The sequence below is a fragment of the Dermacentor variabilis genome, chromosome 3 (assembly GCF_050947875.1).
Source record: "Dermacentor variabilis isolate Ectoservices chromosome 3, ASM5094787v1, whole genome shotgun sequence".
Classification (NCBI taxonomy): Eukaryota; Metazoa; Arthropoda; class Arachnida; order Ixodida; family Ixodidae; genus Dermacentor; species Dermacentor variabilis.
Window position 1 is genome coordinate 154077215 of NC_134570.1, and position 16959 is coordinate 154094173.

The 16959-nt window shown below is 49.3% G+C and overlaps 1 protein-coding gene across 1 annotated transcript in view; it reads left to right on the top strand.

Annotated features, from left to right (window-relative positions):
* Positions 1-16561, top strand: part of LOC142576425 (fatty-acid amide hydrolase 2-like) — a 65918-nt gene extending 49357 nt beyond the window's left edge. The window contains exons 4-8 of the mRNA XM_075686555.1: positions 6829-6948; positions 10652-10809; positions 10923-11018; positions 11949-12142; positions 15612-16561. Of these exons, the coding sequence (XP_075542670.1) occupies positions 6829-6948; positions 10652-10809; positions 10923-11018; positions 11949-12142; positions 15612-16032 (989 nt within the window). The 3' untranslated portion in view covers positions 16033-16561. The remainder of the gene's footprint in view (positions 1-6828; positions 6949-10651; positions 10810-10922; positions 11019-11948; positions 12143-15611) is intronic.
* The last annotated feature ends 398 nt before the right edge of the window (positions 16562-16959 follow it).

A 16959-nucleotide genomic window follows, 5' to 3' on the forward strand; every position in this document is an offset into this window, starting at 1 on the left:
GGCGACGTAAAAGAACGCACGTGCTGAGCTGCCACTGGCGCGCACGTCTTCGGTCGGCGTGAGCAATTTACGGGGTGCCATAAATTGATAGATGAGGTACCACTACCGCAGTACAATGATGAACTTCGGCACAGATTCCCGGAGCTCATCGTCGGAGAGCCCGGCAAGGTGAGTATGCGGAAGGATCACGGGAAAAGCGAGGCGGATGTAGTCTCGCTTTCGTTTTTGTTGGCTCCTGTGTTGTTCACCTACTAAGCCATTGTTGAGGTTCAAGCACGTGGCAGAAGAAGGGAAAACAGCTGTCACTATTGCGGCCAAGATGGATGCTCGGTGAAGGAGATTTGGCAGAGTGATGCTCTCTACACGTGGCTCGGGAAACTTATGCGCTCCCACAAAATTTTTTTCATATAAATAGAGGAAAGAAATCAACTCGTGCCAGCAGCGGCAAGTAAACAGCACTGGGTGAGCACTTTATTTCCCTTCGAAACGCCCCCCTCGCTCCCCACGTCAGCGGCTATGTATATATATATATATATATATATATATATATATATATTGTAAGCACTATTAACGTACTTCGTCGTTTTCATTTGTACATAGCCATCATCATCTTCCCTGTTCTTCGTCTTCTTCGCGCGTGAGCTGGGGCGTTGCCTTTTGTGGAATAAACAGCGCTTGACAACTTGATCGGTCTCGGTATTATAAAGTGGTGGAGGTACGTCAAGATCCCGACGTCCTCTCGCGTTCCCGTTCTCCCTGGAGCTCCGTTCCGGTCGCCGCCTGCCCCCAGCTACCCCTACAACAATGGACACTTCCAACCCCGGCCCTTCCGGCGCCTCAAACCCTACCACACAGACGACCCCACCTGCGGCGCCCTATTGGACTGTGACGAGCCCTCAGCGCGATCCCCCTGTCTTTGCGGGACTGCGCGGTGATGACGTAGACGATTGGATCGACCACTACGACCGCGTGAGTTCTTGCAACAAGTGGAACGACACCCAGAAATTGAGGCACGTCGCCTTCTACTTGACCGGTGTTGCAAAGACGTGGTATTTCAACCACGAATCCGACATCGCGGATTGGTCCACGTTTACCTCGAAGCTGCGGCAAATCTTCGCTTCCTCGTCTGGCCGTGCAGAATTCGCCAAACAGAAGCTGGGAACGCGCCGCCAACTTCCCCAAGAGTCTTACACCTCATACATAGAGGACGTCTTGGCTCTGTGCCGCCGTGCGAATCCTAGCATGACGGAAGCCGAACGCGTTCGCCACATCTTAAAGGGCATTGGGCCTGTCGCGTTCAACGCCTTAATCGTGCAAAATCCGGCTTCTGTCCAAGACATCACTTCAACGTGTCAACGCCTCGACGAGCTGCAATCTATTCGTCTTCCACATGACAGCAGCGATCCTCAAGTTCCTCATTCTCCAGATCTACGTGCTCTTATCCGCACCATCGTCCGCGAGGAGCTTCAACTACAAGACCTAAAGCGTCCCCCTGCTGCCTGCGCACCAACCCCCACCTTCGACTTGCGCGAGGTCGTAAAGCAGGAGTTGACGGCGATGACTACACCCACGACGCATCTTGCTCCGGTAGCGCGCTCCACACCTACCTACGCGGATGTTGTTTCGCTACCCAACCCTACCGTGACTTCCGTGCCTACTGGCGTTTCCTATGACCATTTGGCTTCGATGGGAACTAGAGCACTTGCTGCGCCATCTTACCCTCAGTGGCGTCCACCTCGTCCGGTTTGTTTTTACTGTGGCATACGCGGCCATATATCTCGCTTCTGCCGCCGGCGCCAGCAGGATGAAAGGCGAGGCTATGCTGAGCACGAAAGAGACCGCACTCGCCGATCAGACGACTACTATCCCGGACCGCACTCGTTACCGCACTCGTTCCCTCAACAGCGTTCTCCTTCTCCACCAGCTGCTCCCAGTCTGCCTCATAGTTCCCGTTCGGGCAGACGTCGTTCTCCATCCCCTTACCGGCGCTCTACATCACCGCTTCGTCCCACTTCCCATTTTGTCGACCAGCACTCGGAAAACTAACTGTTGCAGTTTTTGGAGGGGAAACTGCTTCTTATCGGTCTTCAAAAATTCCTCCTGTTCGCCCCGCCAACATGCTTTCTGTGACTGTCGAAGGTGTTCGCGCGTCAGCTCTCATCGATACTGGTGCCGCCGTTTCTGTTCTTCGGAGTGATCTGTGTTCCCGGCTTCGTAAAGTAAAAACGCCTTATCTTGGACCTATTTTGCGCGGTGCTAATAATGCATTCATTCACCCTGACGGACAGTGTACTGCTCGTGTTCTCATCGACGGCATACGCCACCACATCGAGTTTATCATCCTTCCAACGTGTATCCATGAACTTATACTTGGTTGGGACTTCCTACATTCTGCTTCAGCCGTCATTTCATGTAGAGAGGAAGTTGTCCAGATCACGGATACAGAGTTTGAACCTGTTGCGGACTCATCACTTTCATGCGTGAACTTGGCCATCGCTGCAGACTACGTTCTGCGTCCTGGTCACGAAGACGTTGTAGCCGTAACATCCCCTCAGATCACCGACGGAGATGCCCTAGTCGCCCCTTCTTCCCGCTGTACTTCTCGCGGAATTCTCATTGCCACCTGTCTCGTCCGGTTTTCAAGCGGCCGCGCCCTTCTGTCTGCTTGCAACACGACCCCAGATCCTGTGATGCTGCCCAAAGGGATGACTGTGGCAACCCTCGCCGACACTCAACCTATCTCTCTAGTCACGCTTTGCCCTTCTTCATCGCCAGCACCAACCTCAGGTTTGGATGATTCTTTCCCTCCTCCAGCCGTTCTTGGTTCTGACCTAACAGCCGCGCAGTCCGAAGCCTTAATGGTGGTCTTGGCAAAACACAAAGCCTGTTTCGATAGCTGTTCCCCTGTGTTGAGCCAAACTCCTGCGGCTACACACCGCATTGAAACCGATGGTTCCGCTATAATACGACGACGCCCCTATCGTGTATCGCCGTCCGAACGAAAGGTCATTGAACAACAGGTCGCTGACATGCTTGCGCGGAAGATAATACGACCTTCATCTAGCCCATGGGCGTCTCCCGTGGTCCTGGTAAAGAAAAAAGATGGCTCAGTTCGCTTTTGCGTGGATTATCGAGCGCTCAATAAGATCACACGCAAGGACGTATATCCAATACCTAGAATTGACGACGCTTTGGACACACTACAAGGGGCGGAGTATTTCTCCAGCCTTGATCTTCGATCAGGATATTGGCAAATTCCGATGAACGAGACTGACAAAGAAAAGACCGCATTCGCTACACCGGATGGCCTTTATGAATTTAATGTGATGCCTTTTGGCTTTGGTAATGCTCCTGCCACATTTGAGCGCATGATAGACAACGTACTTCGTGGTCCAAAATGGAAGACATGCCTCTGTTATCTGGACGATATTGTCATCTTTTCGTCTGACTTCAGCCAACATCTTCATCGATTAGACGAAGTTCTCAAGTGCCTTGCGAATGCTGGTCTCCAGATCAATACCAAAAAAATGCAAATTTGCAAGCAAAACAATAAAAGTGTTGGGTCACGTCGTCTCAAAAAATGGCATCCAGCCTGACCCCGAAAAGATTAGTGCCGTTCTTCAGTTTCTTCGCCCCCAGCAACAGAAAGATCTACGTAGTTTCCTCGGCTTGGCGTCATATTTTCGTAGGTTTATACGCGACTTCGCAGCAATAGCAGCTCCTCTACACAAGCTGCTGGTTACCGGTGCCTCTTTCACGTGGACTAGCGACTGCGAGTCGGCTTTTCAAGCTCTTAAGCGGCATCTTACTTCTGGACCAGTGCTTCGCCACTTCGATAATCGTGCCCCCACCATACTCCATACTGACGCAAGCGCACAAGGTATTGGCGCAGTACTTCTGCAACGCAATACAGCATCTAAAGAGCAAGTCATAGCATATGCCAGCCGAACACTTTCTCCAGCGGAGCAGAACTACACCATTACAGAGCAAGAGTGCCTGGCTATCGTTTGGTCGATTCAGAAATTTCGCCCATACCTTTACGGCCGCCACTTCACCATCGTCACCGACCATCAGGCTCTGTGTTGGCTGTCATCAATGAAAAACATGTCAGGACGCTTAGGCCGCTGGATACTCCGCTTGCAGGAATATGACTTCACTATAACGTACAAGTCTGGAAAACACCATCATGATGCAGACGCATTGTCTCGCTGCCCACTCTCACTCTCTCTAGGTAACGCGCCGTCGTCTTCCCAACCACGTCGTTCCGATGCTACGCCTGCCTCTCACCAACTCTCGATAACGCCCCTGGACCAAGTTACGCTTTCATCACGCTCTGATTTCGTCTCGCTTCAGCGGGCCGACTCCTACTGTCGAGCTCTCATGGATCGCCTTAGTGGGTCCGCCGAACCACCCAACAGCCGCTTGCGACGCCAACTTCGACAATTCCGCCTTCAAGGTGGCGTGCTACACCGCTACGTTTACCACCCAACAGGTCACCGGTGGGTCCCAGTTCTACCTCGCTGCCTTCGTTTGCGGGTATTAGAGGCACTTCACGACGATGTATCGGCTGGCCACTTAGGCTTCCACAAGACTTACGACCGCATAAAGACCCGCTGCTTCTGGCCTGGCCTATCCTCAACGGTGGCCAAATACATTGCCTCTTGTGCGTCATGTCAGCACCGCAAACGCTCGACATCCCCTCCTGCCGGTTTACTACAACCTCTCCCTTGCCCAGACGCACCTTTTGAATTTGTTGGCATTGATTTATATGGTCCCTTGCCGTTGACACCCTCCGGTCACCGTTGGATTGTCACTTCGGTCGACCATTTAACAAGATATGCCGAGACTGCCCCTCTGCGATCCGGCACCGCTTCTGAGGTCGCCGACTTTTTCTTGCGCGCCATCGTCTTGCGCCATGGGGCTCCTCGCGTTCTTCTCAGTGACCGTGGCAAGGCGTTCATTTCACAAGTTCTCGAGGAAGTTCTTCGAGCCACTAATACCGTCCACAAATCTACTTCTACTTATCATCCGCAAACCAATGGCCTTACTGAGCGCTTCCACCGTACGCTGTCTGACATGATTTCCATGTACATCCGTCGTGACCACACTGACTGGGATAAAATTCTTCCTTTTGTGACATTCGCATATAATACTGCTATTCAACGGACTACCGGCTACAGCCCTTTCTTCCTTGTGTATGGACGATCTCCTTCCACCATATTCGACAGAGAACTATTTTTCGCACCTTCTTCGCCTAACGCGTCGCTTCCAGAAGATTTTGCTGCCCGAGTTGCACATTGCCGTCAAATCGCCCGGCAAAGCACAGAAGCTACCCAAGCTGAGCGCAAGCGTTACTGCGACAACAAACGCCGTGACCTACGTTTTCACCCTGGAGACCAAGTCCTGCTTTGGACTCCACTCCGCACCCCAGGCCTCTGTGTAAGCAAGGGAAGGTGTAAGGGAAGTTAGTGTAAGCACTATTAACGTACTTCGTCGTTTTCATTTGTACATAGCCATCATCATCTTCCCTGTTCTTCGTCTTCTTCGCGCGTGAGCTGGGGCGTTGCCTTTTGTGGAATAAACAGCGCTTGACAACTTGATCGGTCTCGGTATTATATATATATATATATATATATATATATATATATATATATATATATATATATATATAGTTTTGTTCGGCATATTATTGCATCTTCACTGCGTACACGCCACTTTTCCGTGTTTTGCGACGTGCGGGAAGCTTATGCTGACAAAGACGCTGAATTAGAAATAAATGGCTTTCTTTTGTTCGACTTGATCATGCGTAATCAAGGTATACGCATCATCTCGAGATGGGGAGTTTTCGCGGTTTTCATGACTTCTCGTCAGTTTCGGTTTTCAGGCGAGGCCTCCTAAATGTTTGACCAATCGCAGAGGGCTAACGAAGGAAATGGAATAGAAACGCAGTGGAATAACTGTACGTTATACCGCCCCTGCTTTTGAAATCGATCCGAGAAGGAAAAAAAAGAACATAAGATGAAAACAGGGAAGACGACGTCGCCTTGTCGCGTGAACCTGTCTTTCTTTTTTGCACTCGGATCCCTTTCAAGAACGATGTATAAAGAACTCACACGACAACGTGTGCGAATTATACGAATCTATGAATTATAGCCGCAGAGTTCGCGCAGCCTATCCACTTGGAGCGAGTTCTCTAGACAGAACCAGTTCCGAGATATCAACTTTCAAAGTGTCCGACAAAATGCATTGGCATTACAGTTACTTCTTTAAGAAACCGGTGCTTCATGGTACTGAAACACAAAAGTAACTGGAACACCAGTGAATATCAACGGACACTTTGAAACTTATTATCTCGGCACTCTCCAGAGAATTCGTTCCAAGTGGATACGCTGCGCAACGTAAGCGGCTATAATTCGTTTATTGAAATATGTGGCATAAAATAATAGAGTAAATAGTTACGTTATAATAATAGAGTAAAATTTCAGAGTAAATAATAAAATAATAGAGTAAAAATTACGTTAATTCATAAATTGAACATTTCGATTTCTCGTGGAAGCAATGGCCGCCTCAGCGAGAAATGTAGATCAAGGATTAGAATGGTGCTACAAAAATTTGATGCAGCTAAAGAAAGCACCCTGTGTAAGGTGACTCGATATGCGTGTGTGCAGCGCTATTTCCAAGCGTTACAAAAGTCGCGTCTATTCTATGCAGCATCATAAGAAGAAGGAGAACAGATGTTTTCCTTTCAACGTTCGTACCATTTCGTTTCGTTGGTCTTCGAGTGCAATCTAGAAGGTACCATTTCGCCCACCTCTCTTGTCAGTGCAGGGGGCGAAGGCAGCCTGCTCTCTGCAGCGGGCGCACTCTTGGGCATCGGTACCGACATTGGCGGCAGCATACGAATCCCATCCACCTACTGTGGCACCTTCGGCCACATGACCACACCTGGTACGTCTGCTTGCGATCATTTTCGTATTCAGGGGAAATAATGTCAGAATATAGGTCAGTGATTCCTCAGGCGTTGAAATCATTTACTGGCACAGCTGTAGGCTTACACACACACACACACGCGCACACACACACACACACACACACACACACACACACACACACACACACACACACACACACACACACACACACACACACACACACACATACACACACACACACACAAACACACACACACACACACACACACACACACACACACACACACACACACACACACACACACACACACACACACACACACACACACACACACACACACACACGCACACACACAGACAGAGAGGGAGAGAGAGAGAGAGAGAGTAAGCGTTTATTGTAGTAGAGGTTGTTTGGTTATGGTGGGTGGAGCGCCTCTTCCAGGGCCCCACTTGTTACAGCGGCTCGCCGGGCCTGCTCAAGGGTCTCCAGTTGGGCGTGTGCCCAACATTTTCCCCGAGGCTGTTTGTCCAGAGCACGCAATTTACAGCGAAGCTATGATCTTTTCGTTGGTCGATATTTTTTCTGTCAATGTCCATGGACGAAGGAGTGGGCTGTGAGGTTCTCACCCATGCTCTTGGACAAAGGAACGACAACGCAGTAGTGCAAACAATCACACGGGCATTTATTGGACCTTTCATAGACTAATGCCTGCTAGCCGAGTTCCTATTCACAAAACGTGCCGATGGGCACGCCTGAAATGGCGGAATCCGACTCACGGTGACCGGATAACGAGCGAATATGTTCGTCCCATGCTGGACACCAACTCCTGGTCGTTCGCGCGTACGTTCACGCGAACGGTGGCGCGCTTGAACGATCGTGTTTGTCTATTCCGGGGAAGGCCTCGCGAGACGGTCTCGCAGAAGCATGGATCGGCGCACGCGCAGAACGTCCGCGCCGCTTGGCGGCCGCGAGCCAAAGAGAAAGAGCCTTCTCCTTTTTGCGCCCAAGCAACCCCGCCGATACGTGGCGTTAGCACAGCAACACTCGCGCCATCTCTCGTACTACCCTGCAAGCATACCGACCGCCACAGTAAAGCCATGCGGCGAGGCTGGATTACAGGAGACGGGAGCTATGCGAGGAAACAAGATATCAGAGGACGCGTGAGAGTAGCGCATCCCCACAGGGCCGATCTACGAGGTGGTTCAATGCCATGCATGCCTCCTGTACTCCTTGATTATGGCAAGGGAGCAACAGTTCAGGATCACCAGTCAGCCTCTAGAGTCTGTAAAGGAGTACCTCTATACAGGTAAATTACTCACTGGGGACCCTGATCATGCAAATAGAATTTACATAAAAATAAAAAAACTCATTGCCCTTCCACTCTGTGAAGAAGAATGACCAGCGAAGCTGTGTATGTGGGCCGCTTAATGGGGAACCGCACTTCCGCCGTGGGTAGGCCCGGCATTGCACTATCTTCAGGATCGGCCCACGTATGGGGAGTGCTTAACGCCTGCTTCGCCTCCGCCGAGGGTGTGCCCGGCATTGCCCTATCTCCGGGATCGGTCCACGTATCGGAAGTTTTTTGATTACCCCGCCAAAAACGACATGAAAATTTACTTGGATGGGAGAGGTATACAGCTTCGCTGTAAAACGGGTTGGAAGGCACACGGCAGGCATTGCCAGATACAGACTGGAAGCTTATCATTATCATTGAAAAGAAAGGTGTACAATTACTGCATTCCACCGGAGCCAATATATGGGGCAGAAACGTGGAGGTTGACAGAGAAGCTCGAGAAGAAGTTAAGGACCGTGCAAAGAGCGATGGAACTAAAAATGTTAGGCATAACATTAAGAGACAGGAAGAGGGCGGTGTGGATCAGAGAGCAAACGGGGATAGCCGATATTCTAATTGACATTAAGAGAAAGAAATGGAGCTGGGCAGGTCATGTAATGCGTAGGTTAGATAACCGGTGGACCATTGGAGCTACTGAATGGGTGCCAAGAGAATGGAAGCGCAGTCGAGGACGGGAGAAGACTAGGCGGAGCGATGAAATTAAGAAATCTGTAAGCGCAAGTTGGAATCAGTTGGCGCAGGACAGGGGTAATGGGAGACCACAGGGAGAGAGCCCTTCCTCCTGCAGTGGACATATAGATAGGCTGATGATGACGATGAAAATAGTGCACTTTGTGAGCTTTTCTGGTGAAGCTGACGTGCATGCGCTTATCCATGTTCAAAATCATAATGTTTAATCTGCATAACGCTTCAACACGATGGAAATCTTCCCGTAACTGTGCGCAATCCGCGCCCTGGCCACATTTCAATACAATACATAATCATCGGCAAACAACCATGCAGGTGACTTGATTTCATTGGAAATTTCATTCACAAGGACGAGGAACAGCCGAGGTGCGAGTAGGGACCCCTGCGAAACTGCAGATGTGATATCAACTCATGGAAAGCATTTGCCATTTAGGACAACTCGTTGCTTCCGGTATGTTGAGTCGTCCATTATTCATTTTTTAACAGAGTTATGTATAATTATGCACACAAGCATCTGTATTAGTAACTGAGGGGAGACCTAATGAGAAGCGTTCTGAAAATCTCGAATCATGCAATCGGTCTCCGAAGTGCGTTCTTCTACTGTGGACGAGGCTACAGATTTAATTCCCGATGGGGCGACTTCATTATGGGTGAAAATGACTGCTAGGAGGCTAGTGTAGGAGGCTAGTACTTGGACTTAGATGCACGTAAAAAAAAAAAAGCCCAGGTGGCAGAAATCACTCCGTAGACCCCCAACTGCGTAGTCTCTCACAGCAGTTCTGTCGCTTTTGGACGTAAAACTTCATAACTGGATTTCAAGAAAGTTTGTTGCAGGGCTCGTTGGTACATGACATTTAGAACGAACGTACGAAATATTTGAGGCCTACATGATGCGGTGAAAAAGGGAGACGTGTATGAACAAGCCGTGTGTCATTTCGATGTTTTTGTGACAGAGAAAAAGATTGCCTACATGAGCAGTTCCTTAACAAACTGAATTTTATATCTTAAAGTTGCTTTGTTTTGCTTTCTTCCTCCCTTTGTGCCCCTCTCTTTGCTCCTTGTGGCTTCTCGCGTATGCTCCAAATTTTCCGCCTCGCTCCGTTTTGTTCGGGTCTTTGGCTTTTGCCTTTTGACACCCGTTGCGCGCATCGGTTGACCTCGCGTTCTTCATTACGCTCCTCTGCTCAATCATCCCCGACGAACACCGTCGAACACGTCAATGTTCCAACGGCCACCGCAATTATGGCGTGACGCAGCGCAGTTTTCTTTTTTCTCGTCCCTAGCATTATAGTTCTCATTACCTTCTTCAAGATTCGGTTGCCGCTTTGCCATGTACACAATCTTGCACCCTATCCGAATGCGTCGATTCCTTTGGTATTGCCTATCAAAATGTAATGAAAACCGAATTTAAAACTACACGGCAGGTCGTAACAATTTAATGGACTGCCGAAGGAACCTTGTCGGAGCAACCAGGAAAAACGCATACGCAAAACTAGTCCGAAGCGCTGAACTACTAGGCCTACCCACAACAGCGTCGAACACATCTTCAATCACTTTATATCCGCTTGGCACAGGCTCGAACGGTACGAAGATCCATATTTCCCACGGATCGTCCAACCGATGGTTCGCGTGGGTTCGGTGCAATCACGTGTTCCCCCACGGCATCATCCTGTGCAGGCATCCTGTCCTATGACGGCCACCGGCACCCCTTCAACGACGAGTTCATGAAGCTGTACTCAACAGGGCCCATGACTCGCTACGCGTGCGACCTGCTGGCTGTGCTCAAGGTCATGCTTACACCCGAGCAACTGGCGCGCATGCAGCTCGACAAGAAGGTACGCACGGATACAGTCGCGGACTCCGCGACTGTCTGCTTACGTGAGTCTTCATGAACGCAGGACCACGTTGCGCAGTTAACCCACCCGAATCCTACGGCATATGCTCGCAGGTCGATCTGAGTGAGATCAAGGTCTTCTACGCGGATGACGAAGGGTGCAGCTTCTTCAGCCGCATCCACCCCGACATGCGCGAGGCAGTGAGGAAGGCAAGCATGTGGCGAACATTGCGTTCGCTCGCTCATGACTTCCGTTCTCGCAGGCAGCTTAGGAACGTAGCGACAATTGCAGCCTTTTCAAATATGTTGATGCTCTCATTTTAATGAGGAGGAATGTGTTACGTTTATTTAACAGTGTTCATATAACATTTCGTTTTAGAAGCACACTGTGCGTACTTCCATCAATAAAAGCGCCTTTGGGAACGTTTCTTATCAGGCACTACAGATTGTAAAAAAAAAAAAAAAACATACGTATAATGAGATTGTTTTCTAGAGAGCCTATTGTACCAGACGCAGTGCTGTATGTACGCTCTTCTTCAGTTTACTTTGTACTTCTATGCAGGTTAAGTTATTTTGCTCCTGCGATTATTATTATTTACACTATATGTGCATTTGTATTGACCCTTTGTATCAACTAAAGCTGTAACTGACGTTGTTACACCGAGTGTTCTTGTTGTTGTGCTTGTATTTGGTTGGGTGGAACATTTTGAGACCGCATCACTCCCAGCTTTTCCAGCACTAGAAATGACCCATACGTTCGAACCAGACGCTCCCATAAGGGTGCTTTTACCGCTGCCTGGCCAGGTGAAAACCGCTTCGCAGGTGGCACTCAACGGCAATATCCTAAGATGCTTCATAGTGGTGCAAAAAGACGGGAAGAAATATGTGTGCTCTAGTGGAGCGCACTATATTAAACAGTTTTAACCGCATTTGTGCTATGTGTAAATAAGCTGGATTCTCTAAAAGAAAATCACCTATACGTAAATTTTGTTTCTGTATAAAATGGCGTGGTTATCTTTACGTTCAACGCCTATCGTAGCCCTCAGCTGCTTTGGGACATGAATCGCTTTCCTTAACAAATCAACTATTGAATGAAACAACTGGTTGAATACAAAGGCCGTCCTCCGCCAATGGTCGCAGGCGGCCAGGCACTTGAAAGAGCAGTGCGGCAGTGCTGTTGAGCCCATCAAGCTGGAGGCCCTCTCGTGCGGCTTCGAGATGTGGCTGTCGAAGTTCAGCGCCAGCAAGTGCGAGCCGGCGTCGCGCCTCTTCACCAACGCCGACGGCCGCCGTATCAACCCTTTCGTCGAGACACTGCGGATCCTCTGCGGAAGGTGATTGATGGCTACAGCGATAATAATTATGATCGTACAAACTTCGCGTGATGTTCTGGCTTGGTGGCTTCATTCAGCTCATTTTGATGCGCAAGCGTCAAATGGCCCATGGAGCGAAAGAGCTTCGCGCCTGTCGTCTGTAGCAGCGAAGCGACACCTAAGCGCCCACTGCCATTGGCTGCAATACCGTGTCACGAGCGCGTCTCGACCGAGTGGAGTGCGCGGAAGGGAACACCTGATGCCTCGAAAGCGCGCCAGGTGTTGGGCGAGGGGAGAGGGCATCGCCGCGGCGGCACGTCACCCTATCTCTGGGACGCCTATGTTATCCGCGCGTTCCTTGCGCGCGCAAGCTCTCATGGCGCTGAGTCGTGGTCCCTGAAGGGCTGCAGAAAATTAGCGCGTCTTCCCCATCACAATCGCTATCTTTCTCTCTCTCGCAAGTTCTCGCCTGCGTTCTCACTGCGCCTCGGTAAGGCCAAATCAAAACGCGCTCGCTTGTCCGCGAGGAGTCCATAACTCTAAGGACCGCTGGGCGGCGTTCTATTAGATATTAATGCTTTCTCATTCGCGACTCAAAAAAGTGCTGAGGTGTCCTCGGATTTTTTCGAAGCGAAGATTCTTTTGGTCAAATTTCCGCCACTCGGCATGACATCGTCGTCATCGCCATGCTGGTCACTGTGATGTGTCCCGTCAAAAAAGCTGTCGCTATCGTGAATGCGATCACTTTCGATAGGTTTCTTGTGACTTGGCACCGGGCGCACAAGCTGGGTATGTTAGCGCAGTGTCAGGAACACTTTCGGCAGTCTAATCCTACGCGTCCGGCGCCGAGTCGCATGAAATCTACTGACGGTGCTAATATAACGGAAAGTGATCGTGATGCACAATTTTGCTTTGCCGGCTCATGAAATCTTGACTCACACCAGCTTCTACAGTGCTTGTTATCAGCATAATTTTTAACTGGCCCTCCTGTCTGCCACCTGTGCTGTGCGTGACATGTGCTTTGGTGTGTTAGACGTTATTCTTTTACATTTGCCAGCTTTCACTTTCTTTCTGCCTACCTCCCCTTCTTCCTATCCTCCATTTCTATGTTTCTGTCTCCTCCTCTTTGAAGAGTAGGCAGGCGTTGTGCCCTTTCTGGTGGCAGTTGCCAGCCTGCTCCTCGCACTCTGTTTCCTGCCATGTGTATGTATGTATTCAAATCGAATAATAATAACAATCTTCCGGTCGTTTCTTACTAGACTCCCACGCGCAGATTCAATGCCTTTCGCTCTACTCTTCTTAAAAATCTATGACCTCGAATGGGACTTAATGCGTGTGCTGAGTTGGAAACGATGGCCTAGTCTAGCGACTGCTTTACAATTCGCGAGACGCTGCTAAGCACGAGGTCACGGGATCAAATCCCGGCTGAGGATGAAATGGGGACGAAATGCAAAAACGCCAGCGTCCTGTGCACTGTGGACACGTTAAATATCTCCACGTGGTCAAAATTAATCCGGAGTCCCTCACTACGACATGCTTCATATTCAAGCCGCGGTTCTAGCACACAGAAAAAAAGAAAGAAAAACGAATTTAATTTTGTTCTACTTGACGAGAGCACGTGTTTAGAGGTTATTATCATATAGCTTAGTGACGGAAATGACTGAACAATACGACGAAAATGACCAGGCTTGCTACAGTACGCATGTGAATAGATCCAAGAATAAACCTGAGTATTACCAAGGATCAAATTATCAAGTCTTGCAACGTTTCTACACACAAAGTAAACTAGCTATAGAAATACAGTTGTCGTTAGGTATAATATAGAGCGATCGAATTGTGGCGATTAGATGCGTTGTTACACAGTAAAATCGGCCTCCATATGAGATTTGAATAATTCAAATTAGGGATTGAACCCCATAGAATTTGAATGTGATTGGGGATGGTTCCTCACACTGTGCGCCACAATATTTGACGCAGTGCGCAGTAAAGGGCTGTCCTTAAGTGCTTTCTCACGCAAGGTGCTACGCAGAACATAATCGCCAATTCTCTCACGACGCAGAGTTCATAGTTCATCTCAGGTGTACACACTACTTGACCAGATCGATTCCTAAACTACTGTTTCAATACGTAGCTGTTTCAGCGTAGAAACGAAGTGCTTCTTCTGTCACCAATAAATTAAGTGGCGGTATTTAGGCCACGTTCAAGAAAGTGTTTCAACATCAGAAAAAGAAGGAGATTCGGGATCAAGCTATTATTTTTTCTTTCTTTTGAAGCGGTGTCCTAGCAAATAATGGAGCTAGGTCGAACAGGCTAACTACTATAGTAAGGCTCGTTACAGCGGAACACAAGACAAGGACGAAAGAAGGTATAAAACGATGACACGGGGCTGAATCCCAACCAACTGGCCCAACTTGCCGTCTTGATGCAGCAGCTGCTATGAGCGGCCGTCTTGATGCAGCAGCTGCTATGAGCGGCCATAAAAGGGGTATCGAAATGTAGAGCTTGCGTTAAAGAAGCTTAAACATGGCCTTGTTCAGTAATAAGGCACTCAAAGAAGATTAAAACTATAAACCCCTGCAAAAACTCACTTTATTACTTCAACTGACATTTAAGTAGAGCGCGTGTGCATTGATTGGACTAGCGGTGCAGGCTGAACGTCACGTGACCTCTACATTTGAGCGCGAAGTTTCACAAGTACGCTTCTGTAAGCAAATACGTTTTGTGAACAAGACACATCGATATTGCGTTGTTATTGCGGGCATTCCAAAGCTGTGCATCTTGAAACCGTTTCACATGAGAATATTCTGACCGCAGAAATGGTGGCTCTTTCGTGATTTCTTTTTTAATTATTGTGATCTATTGGATTTGCAATACACCTAGAGTTCACAGCGGACCGATTTTGAAATAAAATGAGTAATACGTACGCTACTTGAAGCGTTGCCAAGCCATTGCTTTAGGCACTGTTGCAGCGAGAGACAACTAAAAAAATAATGCCACATAGAAGGCTGGGAATGGAAAGTTTTTTTAATGTGCTTTCAGACGGTTTGCTATCGGGCTGGCTGCAGTTCTTGGGCTTTAACGCTCGAGGACGCTGCTAAAGGAACGTTAATTACCTTGAGCGCGTTATCTCGAACTCCAAGCGGATTGCTTCATCGCCGGAAAAGGGCTCTGACAAACAGGAACACAGCACGTAAAGCAGAAGTTAAAGCTTTATGAACGCATTTTGTATATCACACAGTGGAAATGATAAGAGACTTGCATTCGGTTGTGCCAAAGCTACTAAGCTGTCACGGGCAACACATACAAGGCACACGGGGTAGGGCGCGACACCACGCCTTTTTCTTGTTTTCGCACGGTCACTCAAGCAAGAAGAAAACTTCAAGCAAATTAATGTATTACCAGAAAGCTCGGCGTCACAGCTCGGTTGGTATGCCTTGGGTTAAACAAGCTTCACTTTTCTGAAAACGTTCGTCTTCTATGTCGTTCGCAGATCATTGCACACTTTTCCGGCCGTCGTGTGCACCACGATCGAGAGCGTGATGCCGAAGCCCGACTCCGGCTACGTGCGGCGCTACCTGGCGATGGCGAGAGACTTCCGGGAGCGCCTCCTGTCCTCGCTGGGCGAGGACGGCGTGCTAATTTGCCCCGCGGCGCTGGGACCGGCGCCGTTCCACAACGAGCACGCCATGCGGCCGGGGCACGTGTCGCTCACGGCGCCGGCCAACGTGGCGGGCCTGCCCAGCACGGCGGTCCCGACGGGCCTGACTTCGGACGGCCGGCCGGTTGGCGTGCAAGTGGTCGCGGCGCCCTACATGGACAGGCTGTGCCTCGCGGTCGCGGCAGAGCTCGAGAAGGCGTTCGGAGGTTGGCAGGCACCTTTCGAACTTGCCTGCCGGAATGCGAAATTGTAGAGAAGTTTGCAGCAAATCGACCGGCAGCTGACCCTTTTGCCGCCGATACGATGTGCCCGTAGACACCGTGAGGCTTACAGCTTGTGAAAAGACAAGGACGAATGGAAGACGTGACACACACGAGGGAAGACGTGACACACACGAGGGAAGACGTGACACACACGAGCGCCTGTGTGTGTCACGTCTTCCTTTCGTCCTTGTCTTTGCACAAGCTATAAGCCTCACGGCGTCATGCCAACAAGCCCAAATCACTTGCATTACAACCCACAGACTCATCTCACTTACTCTGTATTTGTCCAGATACAAAAAAAAAATGGGGCGTTGTCGTGCCGTCTAAACCAAAGTCATCATGGGAGACGCAGACGGCCTACAGACATGGCTGAACGGCGTCTTGTATCACACGCCCCTCTCCTACATGCGAAAGGCCGGTTTGGACTCCTTGTGAATAGACGAGCTTCGCGACACTTTACCCCATACCATCGCAGGCCTTGAGGCCATCCCCATCAATAAAATCGGTTTTCACTACTACTCCAGAAGTAGAACATGGATAGACTGTGTTTCTAAGCTGCAGCATGCAGGGCTCAGAAGTAGACCAGTTTAGTATGCTCTAAACGTGGTGACGATGGAAAATGTGGCCATTTAATATTTCAGAGGTAGCCACTTCTCTTCACTGTAAATTATGGCAACGCCCGCTTGGTCCTGCATGCTTTGGTTATCTTTACTGTAGTCGGAAGCTACAGCACTCGGTATGTTATGAAATGTGATAGGATCAATACGGTATTACCTTTTGAGCCATGCGGAAACGTAACACAGGCGCCATAGATTCATTTATTCTTAACTTCTGTAAGTGTTATTCCATTTTACATAAGCTTTAGGGATGACAAGGATATTACAAAACATGTAAACTTGGGTGGCAGTTACCAAAAT